Consider the following 25,346-nt stretch of genomic DNA (forward strand, 5'->3'; position numbering starts at 1 on the left):
ACAGAGTGGCTGGGGTTGGATTACTGGAAAATACTTTTAAGCCCTAGGCAGGCAATAAAACAATAAACAACAGGGCAAGAAATAACAAGGCCTTTGTACATTGATCTAACTCAATATGGCCCTTCTTATTTTGTAACCTGGAATTTTTTATTAACACCATTTATGGGCTGGCTAAATTTTGATTCATGTAAAATTAAGTGGTGAACAAAAGTAATTTAGTTGTTATCTGATAGAGCCAGTGCTTTATAGATGTGCCAATGATATGAAAACACAACAGATGTATAAAGAAGAACTCAGCCAATTTGGGAGCCTAATATTTTGTACCTTCTCTTCCTCACACTCTACCAGGGACATATTCCTAGAAGAGAACACTTACTTGATAAATCTCAAGAAAAGTGGGGAAAGTTCCCTGGACCGTGGCTCTACCCTCTCTGGGAATTTTGCCAGAGCTCGCCAGAGTAAAAACCGAAAATTGGTATGGTCCAGTCTTTCCTGACAGTTGGTTTTCAACGCCAACTGTTCAAGATAAAGAGCTCCAACATCTCCTTCCTGAGTCTGCTCCCAACTTTCATCTCCAATGGGCTTCTCCTCATCTCTTACATCATTTTGCAATTCTTTCTCTGAAAGAAAAAAGTCATCATAACCACTAGAGAAATGTTAACATTTGTCCTATGTGTTTCCTCAAGTAATGGCATTTCTTTCTCTAGCAATATAAGGAAACAATCAACCATATCCAAAGGTTATCAAAGATAATACATTTCTCATTTCGGTTTCCCAATTTCATATGTAATTAAGCAGCCAAAATTAAACAGTTAGACACTTTTCCTCCCAGCCCTGCTTCATGTCTCCTTACATACCAGCATGTGTAGCTGCTTTTTCTAGATGTTCATAGTAGACTTTCCAAAATTGCTTATTTTCCATTTCATGTGCATGAGAACTAAGAGAAAAGATCACAAAACAAAACATGTGGTATGGTCCTTATTTTGAAATATCTCACAGGAAAAAAAAAAAAAAAAGAGTGAAAAGATAGAACTAAAATGTTAAGTTATCCTGAATGCAGGGTTGTAAACAACTTATTGTACTTTTCTATATATATATATTTTTTTGGCAAGGAAGATTGGCCCTGAGTGACATCGGCTGCCAATCTTCCTCTTTTTGCTGAGGAACATCTGTGCCCACCCATCCTCCTCCACCTTGCATATGGGACGCCGCCACAGCATGGCTTGACGAGTGATGCATACGTCTGCGCCTGGGATCCGAACCTGCGAATCCCAGGCCGCCGAAGTGGAGTGCGCGATCTCAACCACTACACCACGGGGCCAGCCCCAATACTTTTCTATATTTTTCAAAATGCCTGCACTGAGCACAATTCATTTTTATAGTCATAAAGTACCAAAGGCTATTTTTAAAAGCCTAAGTAGATCCATATAAGACAACTATTTTTAAAGGCACAGTAATGGGAATGGGGTATGGGGTATGAGGTATGCCCCATTAAGGGAAGGAGAGACCTCTGTTTAGGGAGAAAACTCAATTTGTTCAAAGCTAACTTTAAAATGTTGGTTTTTCCTCCACCAAATTCAAATATACTTATCATTAACACAAGGGCAAAATAAATATTCACTAACTACATGAAACATAACTTTCAGAACTTAAAAAGAAGAAACTAGATGAATCATACAAGTGTTTATATAACTTGATATCCTAGCAACAATATTTTCAAAACGTTTATATTCTTTCTGTCATTAATTTTCTAAGAATATTCATAAACTTTACATGAGACATGAACTATATATGTTGGTGACTATACGTAAAAAATAAACCAATTTTCAGACAGAAAGATGTACCCAGCAGGAAGACAGCCCAGCCAGCTATGAAGAACCATTAAAGGCATTCAGTAATTGAAGAGCTAACATTTTTGATAGTGGCTATTGGTAACACAAATCAGAATCTTGCTTAAGCACGAAAAAAAAATTATGAAGCTGATGTTGGAAGGCTTTGCTTTCAGCATAATGGTTTGATGTCTTTGAAGGGCAGTAAAAGGCAGACAAATTGGTTCCAAATTGGAAAGGGATTTGTTTATTCTGCTTCTGTCAAATAAGAACTAATACTTAAGGTTTTAAGAGGCGACATACGATGTATTTCTGGGGCCGGCCTCGCGGCTTAGCGGTTAAGTGCGCACACTCTGCTGCTGGCGGCCTGGGTTCGGATCCCGGGCGCGCACTGGCGCACCGCTTCTCCGGCCATGCTGAGGCCGCGTCCCACATACAGCAACTAGAAGGATGTGCAGCTATGACATACAACTATCTACTGAGGCTTAGGGGGAAAAAAATAAATAAATAAAAATTATATGATGTATTTCCAATCTGAGAAAAAGCAGGGTGGACCGTCTGAAGACAAATGTTTCCAAATGGACAGATTTCTACATATGAGGCACAACATATATATTTTCTATGTGGTTATTAAGGTCCTTTATTAGAGCTAAAGGGATTTTGGATACTAGACAGCAAGGGTTTTAAAAAGTTCTTATTTTTAAAGTTTGGCTCAATGACTCAATAATATATAAATAAAATTATGCAATTATTATATAATACTTTGTTACTTAAAAAAATTAAATACAGACATATCATATAAAGTAAAGAGAGAAAGTCCTCCAAAATTATTTCAATGTACAAAGAAACATACATATAACATTTGAACCTTTGAAAAACTTGGCATTAGAGAGAATAATTAATGTTTATTTTTTCTTCACCTTGTCCCACAAAGGATTTAAGGTAGCTATAAATACTATACACACTCATTCCTTTAAATCACACCTAGGAGTATAATACCGGCCCCATTATTCTGTAGTAGTTAAGGCATAACAGCTTCATCCATTTAACCCATGCTTACCTTATGAGTTCAATAACAGGATCCCACAGAGCACTGAAATTAACATATAACATGCCTAATAAATAACGAAGTGGCACCTGCAATTATAGGAGAATAGTTTAGTAAATGGGTAATGAACTATAACAGAATGGCACCCAAAATGCAAAGATCCTGACTTGCACAACCTGAGGTCTGGAAGGAAGCTTGTGCTTTAAGAAAAAAGTTGTAGGCACCAATCCAAAATCCAGTATATAATACTTTTCCTCCTTTCCCCAAAATGTCACTTGCTATTTAACACAGAAGAATCACTAAAGCAAACATAGTATTTAAACTCACTCCAGATGTTCACGCATAAAGGATATATTTGAATAAACAGATGTGACTCCTGATTACATTCCCTCCTAACAAATACTGCCGTTACCTGATAAGACAAAACTTGAACAGTAATCAGTAAAGCAGATGCCAAAGAACCCAAGAAAGTATGCTGTGAATGGTGGCTGAGGCTTCACAAGCAGATGTCTGAGTTCTCAAAACTGTGCATTAAAGGAGTTCTGTTCAGAGGGTCTAAAGTTTTCTCAGTTCCCTTTTGGAACAACAGTCATTGTCACTAGCATCCCCATGTACGAGGGAGGCATCATGTAGAATGGCAGTTCTATTATTATTTGGGGGTGGGTGTTTGTATCTACTTTAGTAGCAGAACTCTTTTTCCAAATGAAACGTTACACAGGACACTAACATACAACACAGATTAAGAACAGAACAGCTCTGATGGAACGGAGAATGCCTCCACTTGGCCTTATTCCCCAAGGGATCGTGATGTATCTTCAAGGATCATGGACAGAAATTCTCGATACAAAAGGTAGAGGGCTGATGTCCTGCAGCAGTGGACAAATCCGGAGAAGCAGTGGACAAATCTGGAGAACATCAGGCTTTAAACTTGACGTTGAGACCTCCTGTTGGCTCTTCCTACCTACCTTCACATACTACACACATACTCAGGAGAAGGGAGGACAGTAAATTATTTCTACTGTTGAAAAGGCTGGCAGAGCTGTTTAACTCAAAGCATCTAAGAAACCTGAGGATTTATCTAGTTTTAAAAATTGTTTTTTTTTTGTGACTACTTGGTATGCTCCTCTTTTCAAAAGCCAGCTAAACAGATCTTAAAGTATAAATTAAGCAAAAAAAAGGACACTGTTTTATACCTCCTGTAATGGCCCATCAGGGACTGCAGTCTGTACCACATCGTGTCTTAGTTTTCTCAAATGAAGAAGCTTCTCTCTGTAATCGTTCACGGTTGCTGGAACAAGTTCTGCCTGGCGTAATATAGCAAAGGCAGACTGACGCTCTGAGAGCCCATCCTCCTGAACAACCAGAGAAACCCAAGGAGGCAGGTCAGTATTTCGATTTGCCAAAAAGAACAATAATGTAACCAAAGGTCTAAAAAAGAAAAACTGGCATATGTTAATGTTTTAAATTAAATAAGCAACACTTTTTTTGGGTAAATGATTCATTTTTCTTCACGCCATTTACTTTTTGGTAGATGTTAGGTTTAGTGTCTAGCACAGTAATGACAAGTAAAAAACAGGAAAGTAAATCTCAAAATGACTCAAATTAATTCGTACAATTTGTTGAAACAAAGAAAATGTATATATACTTTCACTACACAATTCACTTTTAATAGAAATAATTTCTACTTCTGGAAATAGTAATTTGCATTTTAAAATATTTCCCTACACGAAGATATCTGTGTAAGGATGTTCGTTGTAGTATTATTGGAAACAATGAAAAACTACAAACAACTCACCTATGCACCCATCAACAGGAAATTGGTTAAATAAGATATTTTAAACTGTACAGTACTATTCAAACTTCAAAAGAAATGAGATAGGACTAGAAGTATTGACACAGAAAAATCTCCATGACACCATTTGTTTAAATTATGTGTCTGTATACAAAACATCTGTAAGAACATTCACCAATTAACTGTGGGTTTTCAGTGGTGACCTTGTTGGGTGGACGGGGAGGCAGGAGTAATAATTACAAAAGAAATTTCAATTTTTATGATAGATATTTACATAGTGTTTGAATTTTCTACCAAATTATCATTTTGGAAATAAAAATATATCTCAAATTACATTTTAAAAAAGTTATCCAAATTGAACAGTTAAAGTACCTCCATCAATTCCGGAAGCCGAACCTCAAAGTGGTTTAGGATCCTTATTGTCAAAAGCCGAATCTAGAGAAAGTAAAAGGCATGTTTCAAACTCTAAAGTTTAAACATAAGAAGAAACTGATTAACAGTCAGTGAGATCTAAGCTTTATGGAATTATGAAAAATATACCACTTGTCAGAGTAATACATGTTTATTCTATCCCTTATTTCATATTCAACACCAATCAACACCTTATTCAAATGGCACATGGAATAATTAATGACCAGACTAGACAGAGAAGACAAGGTTGCCCATAAAAGCATGTTGTTTCTTTGAACTGTGACACCATAAGCATCTTTGTAAGTAAATGCAAAGAATCTTATTAAGCTTGCAATGCCATTAAAATTAGTGATTTTTATTTCTACATAATGTATTCAGGTATTTCTATACACCTGAACGAGCAGCAGAATCACTTCGAGGGCTTTAAAAAACCAAGCAGATTTTTCAGTTCCACTTCAACCCTACTGAATCAGAATTTTGGGGTGTGGGGACCCAAATTTTTATTTTTATTAAGCTCCCCAATTAATCCTGCTGTAATCAGTTTAGGTCAGTGTTTAGGAATTGCTGCTTTAAACAGAAATCACCTCACAGTGGCATTTTCTGATTAAGGAGCTCTGCCCACCACTGGCAATACATATAGAAACAAAAGATGAGAAACGAGAACACACCGCAGAACAGTATTACCTTGGATATACCAGTTGAAATGTTTGCTTGTAACTTGGGAAATAATTCCATTAAAGCTTCCTCGGAGAGTGGGCCTCTGCAGCCACATAAGGATAATCTCTGATAATAGAGATCAGCCAACAGCAACACGGACGGTTCCAAGGGAAACGTTCTGCAACGAGATATTTATTAGACCCAAACTGCACCAAATACCCCACAGTATTGACTACACTAGAAACTACGAAAAGTTATCACTGATGAAAGTAATATAAGAGGTAGGAATTTTACATGGACATGTAGCATCATTTTAGAGATGAAGAATCTGAGGCCTAGCAACATGAGTGACATGCTCCAGGACATCCAGCCAGCTGGAGGCAGAGGCAGGATGAGAAGATGGTATTATGACTAAAATCCAATGCTGTCTTTTCGATCCAAATAGTTGTAAACGACAAAGACAAAAAGAGGGATACATACTATTTACTAAGTGTTTTCCATGTGCCAGGCACTGAGCTAATGAGGGAAGCAGTACAGAGGAGGGGTCCAGCACAGGGGCTCTGGGGTAGGGCAGCCAACGTTCGAAGCCAACTCCATCATCCAACAGCAGTGTAACCCTGGGCAAGCCGCTTACCCTCTGTGTACCATCCTCCTTCAGCAAATGTTTACTACGTGTCTACTATGTGCCAGTGACTTTTCTAGACACCGGATGTAGCAGTAAACAGAAGACAAAGTCCCTATCCTCCTGGAGCTTATATTCTAATAGAGGAAGGAAGCCAACAAATAAATAAACTAATACATAATAAGTGTGACAGTGATGAGTTTGGTGAAGAAAAGTAAATCGGGGTAAGAGGGCTAGATGGAGAGACTGGGATGGAGGGGTCAAAGAGGAGTGCTCTTTGATATGGGGGTGGTCATAGAGGCAGAGACCAAAGAAAGGGAAGTAGTGAGCCACCAGATATTTGGAAGAAAAGCATTCCAAGCAGACAGAGCAGCGATGCCAAGTCCCAGACAGGAGTGCTTGTCTATTTGAGGATAACCAAGGAGACCAGTCTAGCAGGAACTGAGTTAACAGGGAAGAGGCTGGCGATGAGGTCAGAAATACCAGGGGTTGATTACACAGAGTCCTGAGGAACAAGATAAGGACTTCGGATTCTGTGTCGAGTTAGATGGATACCACTAGAGCCACGTTTCTCAACAGTGGCACTACTGACATTTCGGGCCAGACAACTCTTTGCTGTGGGGGGCTGTCCTGTACAGGTTGCTTAGCAGCATCCTGGGCCTCTACCCACTAGATGCCAGTGGCAGCCCCCATTTATGACAACCAAAAATGTCTCCAGAACCGCCCCTGGTTGAGAATTACTGTCTTAGAGAGTTGTTGGCAAAAGAGTGACACAATCTGTCTTTCATTTAAAAGAATCATTCTGGTTGGTGGGTACAAAACAGACAGCAGCAGGGCAAGGATGGAAGCAAGGAACCTGGTTAGGAGGCTAATGCCAGCATCCAGATAAGACATGGTGGTAGACTAGGCGGCAGCAGGTACTGAGTAGTTGGATTCTGGATTTATTTCAGAACTTTAGTTCCCCCATCTATAAAGACAACAGTACCTACACCTCATGGAGTTGTTGTGAGGATTAAATTAAATAATGTATGTAAAGTACTCAGAACAGTGACTGGCATATAAGGACACAATAAATGCAATTTGTATACTGCTATTACTGCAGGTGTTGTCTAACTTAATCTCCAGGAGAGAAGTATTGCTATTTCCTTTCAAGAGATAATGAAGTTGAGGTTAACTGACTTACCCAAAGCTACAGAGCTAGTAAATGGTGGAGACCAGATTCAAATCCAGGTTGTCTTGGCTGTGAAACCTATGCGCTTAAACAGTAACTAGCACAGCACTGAGCACAGAGGCCTGCATCTACAACTTTTACAACTGGAAGCTTACACCTCCACCCTCAAAGCCGGATCCACTCCTATTAGAGGTTTCTGGACCTCCAAGGCTAAGAGCCACCTGGTTGGGAGGCCAGCTGGCCTTCCGCAGGGGACATACTGGTCCCGCTCTGTGTGATGTGTGCCTTACTGTTACAAAACCTCTACAGATGCCTTGTTTCTACCAAAGAATATAGTGTGAGAAGTTGAAACAGAACGATAAAGAAAAAAAGGGAATACATAATATTATATGTAGGGTGATATCAAAGAAAAACTCCTCCTTAAAGGGATTTAAACCAATTCAATGAACCCTGGAGAAATGCCAGCTTTGCCCAGATTTGGAAATGTAAAGAGATTCTGGATTGTTGCAATAAGTCTCCTAACCGGTCTCCTGTTTTCCCCTTCAGCCTTTTCTCAACACAGCAGCCAGAGTGATCCTGTTTAGGCGTAAGTCACTCCCCTGCCAAAAATGCTCCTGTGGCTTCTTCTCCTTTTACTCCAAGTAAAAGCCAAGGCCCCACAATGGCCAAAGGTGACACACATTGTCTGCTACCACCACCTCCTTGTCCTCTTCTCCTACTACCACCCCTTGCTCTGCTCAGTCCCAGGAGCTCCTTGCTGCTCAAGCCAGGCACCCCCTGCCCCAACGTCGGCATTCACGTCTCCCTCATCTGGAAAAGAGTGCCTCAGATCCTAGATATCCTCGTGGCTTACTCCCTCACTGCTTCCTGGTTTCTGTTCAAATGTCTCCTTCTTGGTGAGGACTTCCCTATTTAAAAAAGTGCTATTCTCCCCAGTCTCCAGATTCTCCCTATCCCCTGACTCTGCCTTAATTTTCTTACTACCATCTAACATGCTATATATTTTACTTTTTTGTTTAGTGTCTCTTCTTGCTAGAATGTTAGCTCCATGAAGGCAAGGAATTTTGTCTGTTTCATTCACTGACTATCTCTCCCAGTGCCTAGAATAGGGGCTGGTGTGTGAGAAAAGCAAATGCATACACACACACACACACACACACAAATTATTTATTTATATATTTATTTATTTATAGATATATACATTTATACATTTATATATTGATTGATTGATTGGTGAGGAAGATTGGCCCTGAGCTAACATCTGCTGCCAATCTTCCTCTTTTTGCTGAGGAAGATTGTTGCTGAGCTAACTTCTATGCCCATCTTCCTCTATTTTGTACGTGGGATGCCTCCACAGCATGGCTTGATGAGCAGTGTGTAAGTCCGTGCCCGGGATCTGAACCGGTGAACCCTGGGCCGCCGAAGTGGAGCATGCAAACTTAACCACTATGCCACGAGGCGGGCCCCAAATGAATATTTATTGAATGAAGTAAATGAGTAAACCTGCTTTAAAAAGCATGAGAATAAAATGGACTAGACTCCCAAAAAAGAAGTTAACTACTTTACCAGGTTTTCAAAAAGCCTGACCTTTAGAAAGAGTGCTAAGCTGAGTAGTCAATGGCTTCCCAGTAACAGCCCTATACTACTGCCCAAATCAGGAGCTGGCTAACATAAACTTAAAAAAACACAAAAACTGGATTGCTTTGGTATGCAGTACAAGGACTACAGGAAAGTTTTCTGAAGTGCTGATTGTGTCAAGCTGAGACAGAATATGAAAGTAGTAGGACTGAGTACGTTGGAACCACTCAGAAAGTTACAAAAGGTCAACACTTGCAATATTACGTTTGGGAGTAATCAGCGTTATATGCCCTTTTACGCTCCAAACACCAGTTTAGACATATAATAAGATACCCCTTTAAAAGACGAATCTCGGGGGTTGGGGGAGGGGGGCTGGCCCTGTGGCGTAGCGCTTAAGTGTGCATGCTCCGTTTCAGCGGCCCGAGGGCTCGCAGGTTCGGATCCCGGGTGCACACTGACGCACCGCTTGTGAAGCCATGCTGTGGCGGCATCCCATATAAAGTAGAGGAAGATGGGCACAGATGTTAGCCCAGGGCCAGTCTTCCTCAGCAAAAAGAGGAGGATTGGCATTGGATGTTAGCTCAGGACTGGTCTTCCTCATACAAAAAAAATAAATAAATAAATAAATAAAAGATGAATCTGGGGGCTGGCCGGTGGCATAGTGGTTAAGTTCACATGCTCCGCTTCAGCAGCCCTGGGTTCGCAGGTTCGAATCCTGGGCACGCAGGTTCGAATCCTGGGCACAGACCAACACGCCGCTTGTCAAGCTATGCTGTTGCAGCACCCCATATACAAAATAGAGAAAGGTGGGCAAAGATGTTAGCTCAGGGCCAATTTTCCTCAGCAAAAAGAGGAAGACTGGCAACAGATATTAGCTCAGGGCTAGTCTTCCTCACCAAAAGTAAACAAGACAACAATAAAAAAAATGAATCTGTATTTAAAGACTGTGTCAAAAAATGTACTTATTTTAAGCGAAGGATTTAAATCAATACTAAATATCCTATGTGAATACAACTCAAGTATTAAATAGATCAAAACAAGGATTTTTATTATGTCTAAGATTTCACAAAAACAGAAGCTTTCATATTTTATTCAGCTTTATTAAGCTGAATGGAAGATATGTTTACTCACAACACTAAATTCTTCACGCGTTCCACAGGAACCAAATGAAGAAGTTCAGAAGATTCTTCCAAACTTAGCAGAGTATTTATAGCTTGACAAAGAACAAATAAGTTTCCTAAGGGCAGAAAAATATGAGAAACCACATTACTTATTTTTGACACAATAGCTATCAGACATCTCATTTATCTAACACTTGCTATTTATACAAAGTTTTTAAAGTTAATTTGTGCCTTCTGAAGAATCATCTGTCAAATGTCAAAACATAATACAAAGGAACTGGAAAGAGAAGGTTTCAAATCTTATATTTTAACTTTCTTAGGAGAAAAACATATTCAAAAATAGAGAATAAAAACATACGTTCCAGGGGCTGGCCTGGTAGTGCAAGCGGTTAAGTGCGCGCGCTCCGCAGCGGCGGCCCGGGGTTCGCCAGTTCGGATCCCGGGCGTGCACCAACGCACTGCTTGCCAAGCCATGCTGTGGCGGCGTCCCATACAAAGTGGAGGAAGATGGGCATGGATGTTAGCCCAGGGCCAGTCTTCCTTAGCGAAAAAAGAGGAGGACTGGCAGATGTTAGCATAGGGCTGATCTCCTCACAAAAACAAACAAACATATGTTCCATTAACTGAGATGAGGAGTGAGTTTAAGGGTTCCACTGACCGTCATTATCAAATTAGAACTTTTGAAAAGAGCAGACTTGGCCTTGTTGAAAGCTAAGAAGTTATCTTTGTATAAAACTCATGTTGCTCTTATGTCTCCACTTTATAAGGAGTTACAAATCTAATGGCTACTACCCACAATGAACTCAATTAATATTAGACATTCATTTAATCCTAGACCAGAGGTTGGCAAACTGCGGCCCATAAGTCAGATACTGTAGGTAGTCTGTTTTTATATAGCTGGCAAGCTAAGAATGTTTTTTACATTTTTAAAAGGTTGTTTAAAATAAAAAACAAACAAATAAAAAGAATATGCCACAAACACTGAATGTGGCCCATTGAACCTAAAATATTTATAATCTGGTCCTTTACACAAAAATTTTGCCAAGTCCTGCTCTAGACTTTAGAACAGTGTTGTCCAACAAAACTTTCTGTAATGGTAGAAATGTCAATGCCAATATGTAGCCACAACCAGTATGGTAGCCACTAGCCACTTGCGGCTACTGAGCACTTGAAATGTGGTGAATCTGCTTTATTCTCTACTATATCTACTTAGTATCTAACACAGAACCTAGCAAATTAATGTTTAAATGAATGAATGACTATTACACCACATGCATTAGGAAAAAAACTGTGCTAGAATAAAACAAAATACCTACTTTTAAATTGCTTTTCTCAGTCTTCTGGGGGGAGATGTGCAAGTATACAATAGGAAAGGGTGTTCTGGGCAGGACAGCCTAATTTTGCCTGGAAGAGTCATCAAGGCCTTCTTAGAGGTGTTGTGTTTGAGCCGAATTTTGAAAGATAAGTATAAGTTTACCACATGACAAAGACCTAGAAAGGACTCTAGGTAGAAGGAAGACATGCGAAGGGCAGCCAGAGGGTTGAAAAAGAAAGTGTCTTGCTCAGGGTAAGCAAATGCCTGGAGCGTAAGTTGTATACCAGGGTAGAGTGGGCATGGGAGACGGGGAATAAGACATAATGAAAACGAGGGATCTTATATGCCACGGCACCCTTGTGATACTTCACATTTCAGATTCAGCTTATGTTCAAGCCGCCCTGACCCAGTCACCACATTATAAGGTGCAAGTGCAACATCTTCATCTTATCTTCTTTTTTCCGTATTTATCTTTTAGGAGGTTATGCCAGAACACACTGTTAGTGCTATTCTCTGGTATTCTGTGTGTTTAGAGTTACTTTAGGTGTGCCAGAAAAGAGAGAAGAGAACAAATGGTGATTGTAACTGACCTTTTCCAGAGCTCCCTCTGTCAACAGTCATGAAGAGTGACTCTATGAAGCACGTGACTAGTGGTATCACCTTCTCTTTCTCAAGAGGTCTGTCCAAGAAGCGGGGAGAAAGGGAAAAAAAGTTCAAACTGGCCTTTAATGGCTTTTTCACGGGAATAGCAAGAAATGGTCACAAATACTTTCATCAGCATGTTATGTATCTCTTTCAAAATTAGACACAGTTTATTTTCTCACCTAATATGAGGTAACACAAGCAGGGCTGCCCAAGAATGTGAAAGGTAAATAGCATCTTTATTTGGGGGTAACTGAATTACAGATAAAAGATGGTCCAGTACTGGAATCTGTTCCTTTCCTCCCTTGGATCTAGTCTTCTTCTGCCTTACATAGGATCTGAAGGAAGAAAAGATACATAAAAGTTTAGAATAAGAGAGAATATAAACGCTCTTGCCCTCTGAAGTTTGAAATAAAATTGGTTCCTTTCCGCATGGAGCTTTTGAGGGGAGGAGGGAACTAGTAGCAGTTGAATACAAATAACTAAACAAATGTGGGTTATTTACTGATTTTCAGTGAGAGGCTTTTTCAACCCCCCATTCTATTTTCTTTTATCTTCTATTTTAATTTGCTACATAACTTAACCAAGTCTCATCTCTTCTTTTGTTTTTTTTTTTTAAATAATTTTATTTATTTATTTTTCCCCCAAAGCCCCAGTAGATAGTTGTATGTCATAGCTGCACATCCTTCTAGTTGCTGTATGTGGGACACGGCCCCAGCATGGTCGGAGAGGTGGTGCATCGGTGCACGCCCAGGATCCGAATCCGGGCCGCCAGCAGCGGAGTGCACGCACTTAACCGCTAAGCCACGGGGCCGGCCCACATCATCTCTTCTAATTTTAGGTATTATTTCTGAATTTTGTGCTGATGGACACTTTTTTAAGAACCAGAGAGGTAAATTTATCGCAATGAACTGACTTCTTCCGTTCTCCCTTTCCTTTTTGACATGAATTTTACTACTTCACAAATGTAGAATGACGTTGCAAAGTTATCATGGTAAATTTAACAAATGTCACTAAAACGATTATGATTTAGAAGTAACCTTCTCTGCTGCTTTAATCTGATAAGTGGTTACTCAATGACGTTTTCTGCATGACATTCAGCTGTAGGTATGTTACTTTGGCACTATTCTTTGCCTCTTTTAATTTTTGCCAATGAACTATACTTTAATCCTATTTGAAAGACAAAAATCTAATCAAAAAAAGTTACAGAAACAATAAGTAAAATGATTTCTTTTATAATTTATCCTCCATGTCCAATTTGGTTAGCTTGTTACGCAACAGAAGTGGAATATCAGGTTTTTATTCCTGTGCTCTTTTTGTCATTAAAATTAACCCAAAAGTTGCATTCTCTTTTGTTTCATATTTACCAGGATATTGAATGTTTGGAAATTATGGTAGATAATTAAGTTAATTTAATCAGCAATTTCTAAGTCCCTACACCTTAATATGTAGTCTTTCTAGCAGTAATGATGAATGGCAAAAATCTTACAAATAAAATATTGAGACGCTTTAAAAAAAGTGTCATTAGTTAGAAAGTCATTCCCTGCTTCATCACACCTGCCAATGAACTCCTCCAATAAAATCCACATTCCTTACCTTATCCTATAAGGCCCTTTGTGATCTGACCCTCACCTACCTTTCTCACTTCCTCTCATTCCTCATCTCCTTGCTTGATGCTCTTTAGCCACACAGGCTTTCTTTTTGTTCCTCAAACATACTGGGCTTATTCCTGTCCCAGAGCCTTGGCAGTAACTCTTCCCTCCGCCTGGAAAGCCTTTCACTTTGATCTTTGCAAGGCTGGACCCTTCCATCATTACAATTGGTCCAAAGGTCCCCTCTCCAGAGAGCGGTAGTGCTGCTTCTTCATTCACTCTCCCTCTCCCTGTTTTATTTTTCTTTTCATCACTCTCTAAAATTATCTTGTTTATTTGTTTATCTGCCTCACATCCCTCCCTTCCAAGAACGTCATCTCCACAAAAGAAGGAAGCTTTTTCTGATTCCTTATTATATCTCAAAGCCTAGAACAGTAACTGATAACAATAAATACTGGTCAAATGACAGAATAAATTTATCTTCTGAAGAGTCTTTTCACATCTATTATCTCTTTTTATTCTCAAAACAAATCTGTAAGAGTGGAGCGTTACTAAGAACATTCAGACAAAGGTGACCATTCACATGTGTTGTGCTTGTAGAGGTGGCAGAAGGATATTTTCTCAGAGAAAGAAACACAGAAGCTGCAGCACTTGCCTTAAGTTAATACGCCTACATGTATTTATTTATTCTTATCACGCCACATTCCAAGAAGGATGTGAGACGGCTGAGATGGCAGCGGAAGAAGGTCTGACCCACAGCCTCAGCCAGGCCCTCGGCTTCACCTCACAGAAGCCAACAAGGCAGCTTCACTTTCACTGCCCAGAACCCACAGTTTTGGCCACTTGCAAGGAATCTGACTGTGGGAGATTGGGTAGGTGTCGCAAAATCAAGAGAAAAGTTCCAAGGAATTAAGACTATAGGAGTTACTCATTACTCATCCCTCAGGAATCAGAGCTTGGCAAAGTAAGAAACCAACAAGAATCTGTTAGCGTGTTTTGATAGAGGAGCTGCTTTAAGGTTAGCAGAAGAGCAAAATGTAAAAAGGATGGGTTCCTCCAGAATCTCAAGCCGATCAGACTCAAAAACTAACTCTGCTGGGTGACTGTGGGGACAATGACACCCACCTTATGGGATGTTGTGGTGCTTCAAAGCTGAGTACTCAGCACAAATTCAAGGAATGTCTTGACAACAGGTCTAACCAATGCAACAGAAATAAGAAAATTATTTATTTCTACGTATTCCTATGTATAAACAATAGGAATGATAAGGGAACTTGTTTCTTAATCTATAATTTCTAGAATCATATCCACTCAACTACTTGAAAAATGATAAACGGAATCCTCTCACATGTTTATATAAACTTTGTTTTCAACTTCCAAAGGGTATGCATTGTTTTTAATGAAATTAAGAAAGTATTCCATGGCCCTTTTAACAATCAAAACAATGCAAAGGTATATAATCTAAGAGTTAATAGTCACTTCTTTCTTCACCTTACCATCCTTCCGACATAAACAAAGTTAATGGTTTTATGTATCCTTAGGGAGATGTCAATTCTCCCCAAATTGATCTACATATTTAACGCAACCCCAAACAAAATCCCAGCAAGGATTTTTGTAGACATAAATAAGTTTCTTCTAAAATTTATACAGAAAGGGAAAGGACCAAGAATAGCTGAAACAATTTTGAAAAAGAAGAATAAAGTGGGAGGATTTTTTTCAAGATTTCAAGACTTATTTTACAGCTATGGTAATAAGACAGTGTGATCTTAGAGGAGGAGAGATACATAGATCAATGGAACAGAATAGAGAACGCAGAAATAGACCCATACACATATGCCCAACTGACTTTTGACAAAGGTACAAAAGTAGTTCAATGAGGAAGAATAGCCTTTTCCATAAATGTTGCCAAAGCAGTGGACATCCATAGGCAAAAAAAGAAACTTGACCTAAACCTCACACCTTATATAAAAATTAACTCAAAATAGATCATGGACTTAAGTAAGTTTAAATAACTATGAAACTTTTAGAAAAATAGGAGGAAATATTTGGGACCTACAACTAGACAAAGAGTTCTTAGACTTGACATCAAAAGCATTATCCATAAAAGAAAAGTTGATAATTGGACCTCATCAAAATATTGATCTGTGAAAAATCTAGTTGAGCAAATAAAGACAAGCTAAAGACCGAGAGAAAATATTTGCAAACCACCTATCTGACAAAAGGACTTGTATCTAGAATATATAAGGCATTCTCAAAACTCAACAGTAAAGAAATAAACAGTCCAGTTAGAAAATGGGCCAAGGAAATGAACAAATATTTCACTAAAGAGGATACATAAATGGCAAATAACCACATGAAAAGATGTTCAACATCATTAGCCATTAGGGAAACACAAATTAAAACCATAACGAGATACCACTACATCCTATCAGATTGGCAAAAATAAAAAAAACAGTGCTAATACCAAATGCTGGTGAGGATGCAGAGAAACCAGATCACTCATACTGCTGGTGGGAAGGTAAAATGGTACAATCATTCTGGAAAACCGTTCAGCAGTTTCTCATAAAACTAAACATGCGCTTACGATACAACTCAACAATTCCACTTTTGGGCACTTATCTCAGAGAAACAAAAAGTTATACACATGAATGCTCATAACAGTTTTATTCATAATAGCCAAAAACTAGAAATGACCTAAATGTCTTTTAACAAGTAAATGATTAAACAAACTATGCTACATCCATACCACGGAATACTACTCAGCAACAAGTACATGAAAAGATGTTCAACATAAAAAGGAAGGGACTCCTGATACAACTTGGATGGGTCTTAAGGGAATTAATGTTGAGTGAATAAAAGCCAATCTCAAAAGATGTATTGTATAATTCCATTTAGATAATATTCTTGAAATGACAACATTATAAAAATGGAGAACAGATTAGTGGTAGCCAGGGTTAAGGATGGAGTGGGGAGCTTCAGGGTGAGTGTGGCTATCAAAGGTAGCATGAGAGATCCTGTGGTTCCAGAACAGCTGTGTATCTTGACTCTGGTGGTGGTTACAAATCCTCACGTGTGATATAATTGCATAGAACTATATATCCATGTACATACACACACAGAGACGAGCGCATGTAAAACTGGTGAAATCTGAATGAGGTCAGTGGACTGTACCAATGTCAATTTTCTGGTTGTGATATTGCAGTAAACTTAGGTTCACAGAACCTCTGTACTATTTCTTCCAACTGCAACTTCAGAATAAAAGATTAAAGAAAATTAAGTCACCTCTTTCTTTCACTTGCCATCCTCTTGACGTTAACCAAGTTAACCTGTTTGTGTATCCTTCCATATGTTTTCCTATGATTATATATACGTTTTAACTTTGCAAAAATCATACTACACATACTCCCTACAACTTGCTTTTTTCACATAACAGTATATCATGGACATCTTTCCAGTTGATACATATAGATCTTCATTTTTTGCAGTATTCTTGATGCATTATTTTTAAATAGGTAATCCTACCAACATCATAGGGAATAAAGACTTACAACTTACCCCACCATCTGTTGTGAAAAAACCAGAGGGTACTTCTCAATTGCCATCGAGCCAGCAGTGGGAGGTGCTGCTTTGTTCAAAATGAGCTTGACCAAAATGGCCAGAGCTTCATCTTTGGCTGCAGCATCATCAATCAAGAAGCAATTCTCAATATATAAGAGAAAGCTTGGTAGAAAAAGCTAAAAATAAGAATGGAAATCACATTTATTAACAGATATACATTTCAGACACCTAATGAAGAGAAGACTGTAACACTTCCACAGAGAAAAAGCAGATCATAAACAAAGGATCAGGAATCATAATGGCATTAGAGCTCTCCACAGGAACAATGGAAGCTAGAAGACAACAGAGCAATGCCTAAAAAACTCTGAGGGAAAATAACAGAATCTAGAATTCTATACCCAGCCTACTAGCAATATAGCGTGAGAGGAGAATAAAGACATTTTCAGACATACTAAATCTCAAAATTTTACTTCCACTCTTTCTTAGGAACCTCTGGAGAATGTGTTCCATCAAAATAAGAGAGTAAACTATAACAAGAGGAAGACATGGGATCCAGGAAACAGGAGAAAAGCAGACGGAAGTCCTTGTATGACATCTGTGTAGTGGGCTGAGAAAGCAACCCATTCAGACTTGAAATGCTCCAGGAGGAACGTCTCCAAAAAAAGAAAAAAGAAAAATTGAGCTGCTAAATTATCTGACAGTCTGCCACGTGAAAGGCATTCTACTATGCTGTTGGAAGACAGACTCACTGACCAGCTATTTAAAGAAAACAATTTTCAGTTTTTAAAGAATGAAGCAATTGGTAACTTCAGGAAAAATGAAAAGGTATACAAAAAAGGAAATGTAATTATAAAATACTCCTTGTTTATAAGGATTAAGTATATGATGAACATGATTTCAACCAAAACTTGTACTGTAACTCTACTGAGAGGATGAGAGGTGTAAAAGAACCAAAATCCATCTACCATAAAGGGAAATCTACAGATGAGGACGAAAACTAATGAATCAAGGAAAAGCAGTGTATTCAGATGAGTAAAAAATATGAAGTAAATACCAGAAAGAAATAGCTAAAAATCATTAGATGTGATTGCTCCTGGTGAGTAAGACGGAAGTGCAAATCAAGTCACCGTCTTTTAGCCCTGTTTGACTTTTTAAACTACATACATAGAGTACTCTAACAAAAATAAGATTTTTTTTTTTTGTGAGGAAGATCAGCCCTGAACTAACATCCATGCCAATCCTCCTCTTTTTGCTGAGGAAGACCAGCCCTGAGCTAACATCTATTGCCAATCCTCCTTTTTTTTTTTTTCTCCCTTTTTTTCCCCAAAGCCCCAGTAGATAATTGTATGTCATAGCTGCACATCCTTCTAGCTGCTGTATGTGGGACGCCGCCTCAGCATGGCTGGAGAAGCGGTGCGTCGGTGTGCGCCCAGGATCCAAACCTGGGCTGCCAGTAGCGGAGTGCGCGCACTTAACTGCTAAGCCACCGGCTTAGGGCCGGCACCAAAATAAGACTTTTTAAAAAGACCAAAGGGAACAGGCAAGAAGAAAAAGATGCAGTTGCTAAGAAAACCAGAGTGAGATAAAGGGCCCTCACTGGGCAAGAAGGAACAGGACTAAGACACATACAAAGAATTTTTTCTTGAAACAAATGAGAATGTATATTATCATAGACTAAAGGGAAAAATGAGAGAACAGATACAGAGAAAGGTTTCCATGAAGTATACTGTGGGGTTACTCAGTTATAAGGAGCAGCAAATGGCTGGTGGGGGTGAGGGAAAAGAGATAAAATAAACTAAGGATTTGATGAGAAAGATTTCTACCTCATTCCCCCAGGTATCTATTTGGAAGCAATGAAATGAATTTGCAACATTCCTCCAATGCAAACCATTTCAGAAACTATTTTCTATGCTTCAAATTCACATAAAAGTTCCACAAACCATTTTTGCAATTTTACCACATGGTTCTATAACTTCTCAAAGGATTATTAAAAAACAAATTGGTTACCTAATCATTTTAAATGCCTTAGCATATGGAATCAAGTTTCACTTGTGACCTAGAACTGGAATATAATTGCCTTAAAAAAAATGGACTAAAATATCAAATACTTATTCTGTTCCTTTCAAAAAAACAAAAAAACATCACAGGATTTTAAATTTGATTATTTTATCATGACAGATGAAAAACAAAACAAAACAAATCTAAAACTTAATATCCTGCTCACCTGCTCAAACTGCTTCATAGCAAACATGACTTCAGAAAAATCCAAAATTAAACGTCTTTCAAATCTGCTCTCAAAAGTCTGCGGATCACAGATAAAAAATATTAACGTAAGTACACAGAGAGTATTTTCCCTGTTCCTGAAAATAAAAAACAGCCAAAACCTTCAAGGTGCTCTACCTTGCAAGCAGGAAGTAGTGCGATGCTTGATACAAGTTAATATAGTCAAGGGACGCAAAAAGAACATGCTGGCTGCACTTGCCACTGTGCAGAGGGCCACACCCAGGTGTGAGACACAGGCACTGAGCCCTCCTCGGAAAAGCAACTAGAGTAAGGGAACGGTGGGAACGAGTATTCTGTCCACGTGCTCGGCCTTCTCCAAAAGAACTTACACAGACGCAAAGGGCACTGCATTTCTAGTGATTACACAGGGATCTGTCTTAGAGCTGCTCAGATACAGAGAATTACAAAAGGGCAAGCAGCATGATTTTATACCTTCCTTTATACTTTATGCTGCACTGAATAAAGCTAGGAAGAACCTAACTGATCTGTCTATTTTCAATCCCACTTCCCTCCAATCCATCTTCTCGACTCACTATAATACAAATCTCATCAAATTATTTCCCTGCTAAACATTTTTCTAGGGCCTTCCACTACTTGCAGGATAAAATCCAACCTAACTTTTCAAAGCCAAGGAGAACCTTGCTGATACACATTGCACTTCCTCATACGTCCACGTGCCCAGATGGCAGACATTTTTGAACACATCTTTGCTATTCCCTCTCCTAGCATTTTTAACCCCTTCTCTGACTGGTAGACTGCTATGTACTCTTCAAGGACTATCCCAAATATAAGTCCTTTGAAAAGTGTTCTCGGTTCCTCAACCCCAGGCAGAATTAATTGCTATGTTTCAACATGACATTAATGGATCAGTTCAACAGATTATAACTACTCACTCCCAGAGCTCACCTCCCTAACAATCAAAAATCACAGGCACCACAGGATCCACCCTGGGATACCTAATCCATACCCAGCACATGGTAAGCTATACCTGTTTGGTGAATATTTGCTCAACAGACTTAGCTTTTACCACAACTTGTTTTCTTATTTCCATTACAGTATGCAATTCACATCTTCTTAACAAGATTATAAATTCCCTGAGGACAGAGCCTTTGCTGCACTTTATTTGTATTTCCCAGGAGGCTTACCCAATACTAAACATCTTATTAAATACTCAATTAATATTTGTTGAAGTAAATTACTTTTTCTATGGTTTCTTTGATGAGGGTCTCTGGCAAGGAAACATTTTCTCCTAGGATCAAAGCAGAAATTACATCCAAGAGGGTCTCCCGGCAAGATGTGGAGAGATGGGGTATTTGTAATGTTTGAGACAATACCTGTAAAATAAAAGAAAAAACAATGCACACTTAGCAATCAGCTTTTAATGAACAGACTCTAAGCAAATTAAGTTGGGAACTCACCATACAAATATCAACAGGTTTGGTTATCTTTGATCCATTTCCATGTTTCACAAGTATCAGATATGTTTCCAGCAACCTTTTTATCTGTTCAGAACATTCGCCACAGTTGGTTTTGGTTACTTTTGTATGTAGATCCAGAAGTGACTCCTGCAAACAAAGAATTTAACGGACAATAAGCATAAAATATCAAACTCATCTGTTAATTCAATAATGAAAATATTGTGCGAAGCAGTTCAAATTTTCACATTCTTTTGCTTTGAAAGAAAAAGACACATTTACTGGGAGTCACTAATGATAATAACAACAAACATTTCTGAATGCACTGTTCTAAGTTCTTTGCAAGTATCTCCTCCCAGCAACCCAGAGGTAGGGAATATTATTACCACTATTTACCAGATGAAAAGACTGAGGAATAGTGACAAAGCCAACATTCAGACAGAGGCAGTCTGGTTTCAAAACCTGTGCTCTTAACCACTATGCTCTACTGTATCTCAAGATATCATAGTCACATAAAAATAGTACAGGGGGTGGAGGGAAGGGAAATCCTAATAAGTGTGTAAAAGTATAAAGACAACAATTATAAAATACAATCTCCAGGAGTGGTCTGCTAAACTAGGGGCAACAACAATCAATTCTTGGACTCATTACATACAAATCCTTAAAAAATTAGAACTCACTTTTAAACATTCAAAAAATGTACCAAAATGTTCCTTGTAGATGTAGGACACAGTGGATTTGACCATGCTTTTAAGTGTTTCTCCAACTAAAATCCATGGTAGTTGAGTTTCTGTTTCAGTAACTGGTCCTAGCTTTTGCAAAATTAGCTTCACTGCCTGTGGGAATCCAAGAGTCATTAACATGAACAAATACACTCTCATTTTCAAGTATTAGACTGTTATTTCCTACTCTGATTATTCCCCACTCTGATTAAGCTACCTTAAAATCTGATCCGGAATAATCAAGGATATGGCAGCTTTGATGGTTAACTATGTATTTCCAAAGTAGGATGGGGAATTTTATCATATAACTGCCTACTCCCCACCACCCTCACTCATTAACCAATTTATGTTACCTACTAGGATACAGAATAAAGAAAAGAGCAATGATTTTGTAAGTAAAAATACCTAATGATCCAGGGCCTACATTAGGTAAGCCTTGTTATTAAAGCCCTATTGCTCCCCATTTAGTGCTTTCTATTTATTCTAGGCAATTCTCTCTCCACATCGTTTGTGTAAATATTATCTATTTTCTCTTTAATACCTTTCACACAAACTCAAAGTATTCCTCCCGGTTATTTACCTTCCCTGTACAGGAGTGGAGCATATTTCTAACTCCTTTGCACATTTCAAAGAGCAACTGTCCGACTCCTTCTACTTTTTCTGGATGTTCTTCAAGATCAAAAAACATTAAATTGAAAAGACCATTTTTATCGGAAACCTAAAACAAAATGCAAATGGAAAATTGTATTTACAACATAAACATATGCAAATGAAGACTTATTATTTGCTAGTCCACAGATTCATATTTAAATGTAATTAAGACAAAATTCTAAAAGGAATAGACACTTGCAATGATTGCAAACTACTATAACAGCGTACTATCACTTGTAATGTCACACAAAAGAGTAATTAATTCTTTAGTATAATATCAAAGTATGTACCAAGAAAAACTACATAAGGCAACATTCTGTCTTCTAAAGTATTATATTTTATGAATATAAAAGAAATTTGACACCAGTGTCTTTGTTTTATTATAGAAACCCTCTAAAATTTACCACGGAAACAAACACAAATGACACTATGCCATCAGTGCCTTTCAGGAAATTATTATAAAACTTCCTGTGAAACGCACTGTTCATGTATTAACTGACTTGAGTTAGAGAAAATAAATACACTAAGAGCTACCAAAAACCTAAATAACAATAAAAGAGTGACCCAAATTATTTCATATTAGTGAGCAAAGACGACCTTACGGTGAGATAAACCGAAAATAGTAACAGGTTTCTGTTTATATAAAAAAAGCATTAGTCCATAATAACCACATTATAAAAACTATCTGCTTCTGTTCATCAGATTCTTGAGGATTAATGAGTAACAAACATATAAATTATTAAACTAACCTTTCTCATCAAAAAAGTAAAGCTTTCAGCAGCAAAATTTCTTATATGTAGTTTTTTATGAGCCAGGAGTGTACTATACATGCTATAAATGAGAAAAGAAGACATGTTTAATTAAGTATAATTTTAATAAAGATGTAGGACATGTCAACTATATGTCCAACACTGTGCTAGGTATGTAAGGAATATGTAGCAGGTATGAAATAGTAGTTTAAAATCTCATTAGATTACCAAGACAACCTCAGGTTGAACAGAAGACTGAAAGTCACAAACATTAAGAATCCTAGGATTGGTGGTGCTGATGTTACAGGAAAGACTCCATGAAAAGTTCAAACTTGTAGTGAGCCTTGAATGACGGGAAGAATTCAGGCGGGTACTGGAGTGCATATTACTAGGGATAAAAGCAAGATCAAAGATGGGGTGTGCAGAAATGATCATGGCCAAGAGATATCAAGGAGGCCAGTCTAAAAGAGGAAGGATGATGTGGTTGGGGAGGGCAGCTGCAGATAAAGCTGCCCAGGTAAACAAGTGGCTCTGAACACTAAGCAGAGGAGTTTGGACCCAAGCTTACATTTACGTTACTTCATCTAATCAGCACGACTCTATGGGGTAGGTGATATTATTATCCTCATTCTACAGATAATGAAATTGAGGCAGAAAAGCTAAGCAATCAGCTCAAGGTCATATAGCCATGTAGCTATAACTAAATAATTGCTTGTATAATCACATTGTTTAAACTGGTCTCCTTCATGACAGAAGAGCATGGAATATATCTCTATTTTTACCATATCTCCAGTACCTAACAATTCCTTGCTCACAGAAGGTACTAATAAATATTGGCTGAATAAGTAATGAATATTTTCAGAAAGATTAATCTGGCAGCAACATACAGGATGAAATAAAGGAAGAAAGAAAAGGCTGCCAGTCCAACTAGAAAGCTGCTCAAGTCACAAGCTTGGGCAAACAAGGGCACGCAAGAGGCCGGTTGTAGAGGGAAATGGCAAAAGATGGACCCAAGAGACATTTCAAGAGTCCCTGCAATGGAACCAAAGACATTACAGTATCCACAAGGCCCATTATGATCTGGGCCCCTATCACCATATCTCTGACATCGCCTAATTACTCTCCCTTTATACATGCTGCTCCACCACCCAGGCCTCCTTGCTGTTCCCCGCAGATGCCACGCATGTGCCCAAGATGTTCTCTCCCTGCTAAAATGCAAACTTTGCAAGAAGAGGAATTTTTATCTGTTTTATTTGCAACTGTATCTCAAGTGCCTGACACACAGACAGTGTTCAATAAATATTCACTGAATTGACTGAATGTGCGAATAACAGAATCAAGAGGATTTGGAGTCCTTGAAGACAACTGGGTCAAAGATGCCTCTAAGGTGCCAAGTCTCAGTGATGAGAAGGATGATGGTATCCCTGTCAGAAACTGGGAAATCGAACAGGGCCTGGCATAGAGTACATATTTACTGAATATATGAATGAATGAAAAGAGCTGGCTTGAATGGGAATGAGTTGACTTCGGTTTCAGTAATATTCAAGGAAAATATTCAGGCTGTTGAAGATGTCATATTGAAAGCAAATCAATTTAGAACTAGAGAGCCTGACTTAGGAGATAAAAAAGTAACAGTAAAAGTCATGAAACCAATAAACTGTATTTCCCCCCAAGATCTTGCTGGTTTTTAATGAAGTAATCTTGGTTTCTAAAACATTTTACCAAAAGCTTCATAGAGAACTAGTAAAGGCCGGAAAAATATTTCTTTCTCATTCTTTGTTCAAAGGAGAGTAGGGTGAAGGGAGGTGGCACAAAAACAAAATCTACAGTCTTATCCCATACCAACACCTATAATAGGGGTGGGGGAGTCAAGGGTTAATCCTATGTTTTCCTGTAGCAATTAAAGTATGTAGAAATAATCATTCCACCAAGTGGAAAATTCCGTCAAGTCCCAGACTGAAACAGATTATAAACAATCTTTCCCTTACTTTAAACAAAAAGCTACTATGGAATTCATTCTCTTTCCCTGCCCACATTTGCTCATAAATACTGAGTGTCTCTTTTGGCTTAATAAGTATGTTAGGGGCTGGGAAAACATGATATTTAAGACAGGGTTCTTGGAGAGTTTCCAGGTTTGTAGAGGATTTACATTATGAACAAACAATTATAATAGAAGTTGTGTAACATAAG

The 25,346-nt window shown here is 38.4% G+C and overlaps 1 protein-coding gene across 1 annotated transcript in view; it reads right to left on the reverse strand.

Moving 5' to 3' along the window:
- The window catches only part of UTP20 (UTP20 small subunit processome component), a 99,229-nt gene that overhangs the window by 67,146 nt on the left and 6,737 nt on the right, over positions 1-25,346 (reverse strand). Inside the window, exons 6-21 of the mRNA XM_058568572.1 lie at positions 23,157-23,238; positions 22,337-22,474; positions 21,715-21,870; positions 21,038-21,184; positions 20,819-20,953; positions 19,561-19,638; positions 17,334-17,512; positions 12,369-12,524; positions 12,135-12,223; positions 10,240-10,345; positions 5,765-5,915; positions 5,042-5,104; positions 4,071-4,229; positions 2,890-2,966; positions 858-937; positions 377-620 (exon numbers count right to left, since the gene is read on the reverse strand). Coding sequence (XP_058424555.1) covers positions 377-620; positions 858-937; positions 2,890-2,966; positions 4,071-4,229; positions 5,042-5,104; positions 5,765-5,915; positions 10,240-10,345; positions 12,135-12,223; positions 12,369-12,524; positions 17,334-17,512; positions 19,561-19,638; positions 20,819-20,953; positions 21,038-21,184; positions 21,715-21,870; positions 22,337-22,474; positions 23,157-23,238 — 2,040 coding nt within the window. The remainder of the gene's footprint in view (positions 1-376; positions 621-857; positions 938-2,889; positions 2,967-4,070; positions 4,230-5,041; positions 5,105-5,764; positions 5,916-10,239; positions 10,346-12,134; positions 12,224-12,368; positions 12,525-17,333; positions 17,513-19,560; positions 19,639-20,818; positions 20,954-21,037; positions 21,185-21,714; positions 21,871-22,336; positions 22,475-23,156; positions 23,239-25,346) is intronic.

The sequence above is a fragment of the Diceros bicornis genome, chromosome 25, assembly GCF_020826845.1.
Source record: "Diceros bicornis minor isolate mBicDic1 chromosome 25, mDicBic1.mat.cur, whole genome shotgun sequence".
Lineage (NCBI taxonomy): Eukaryota > Metazoa > Chordata > Mammalia > Perissodactyla > Rhinocerotidae > Diceros > Diceros bicornis.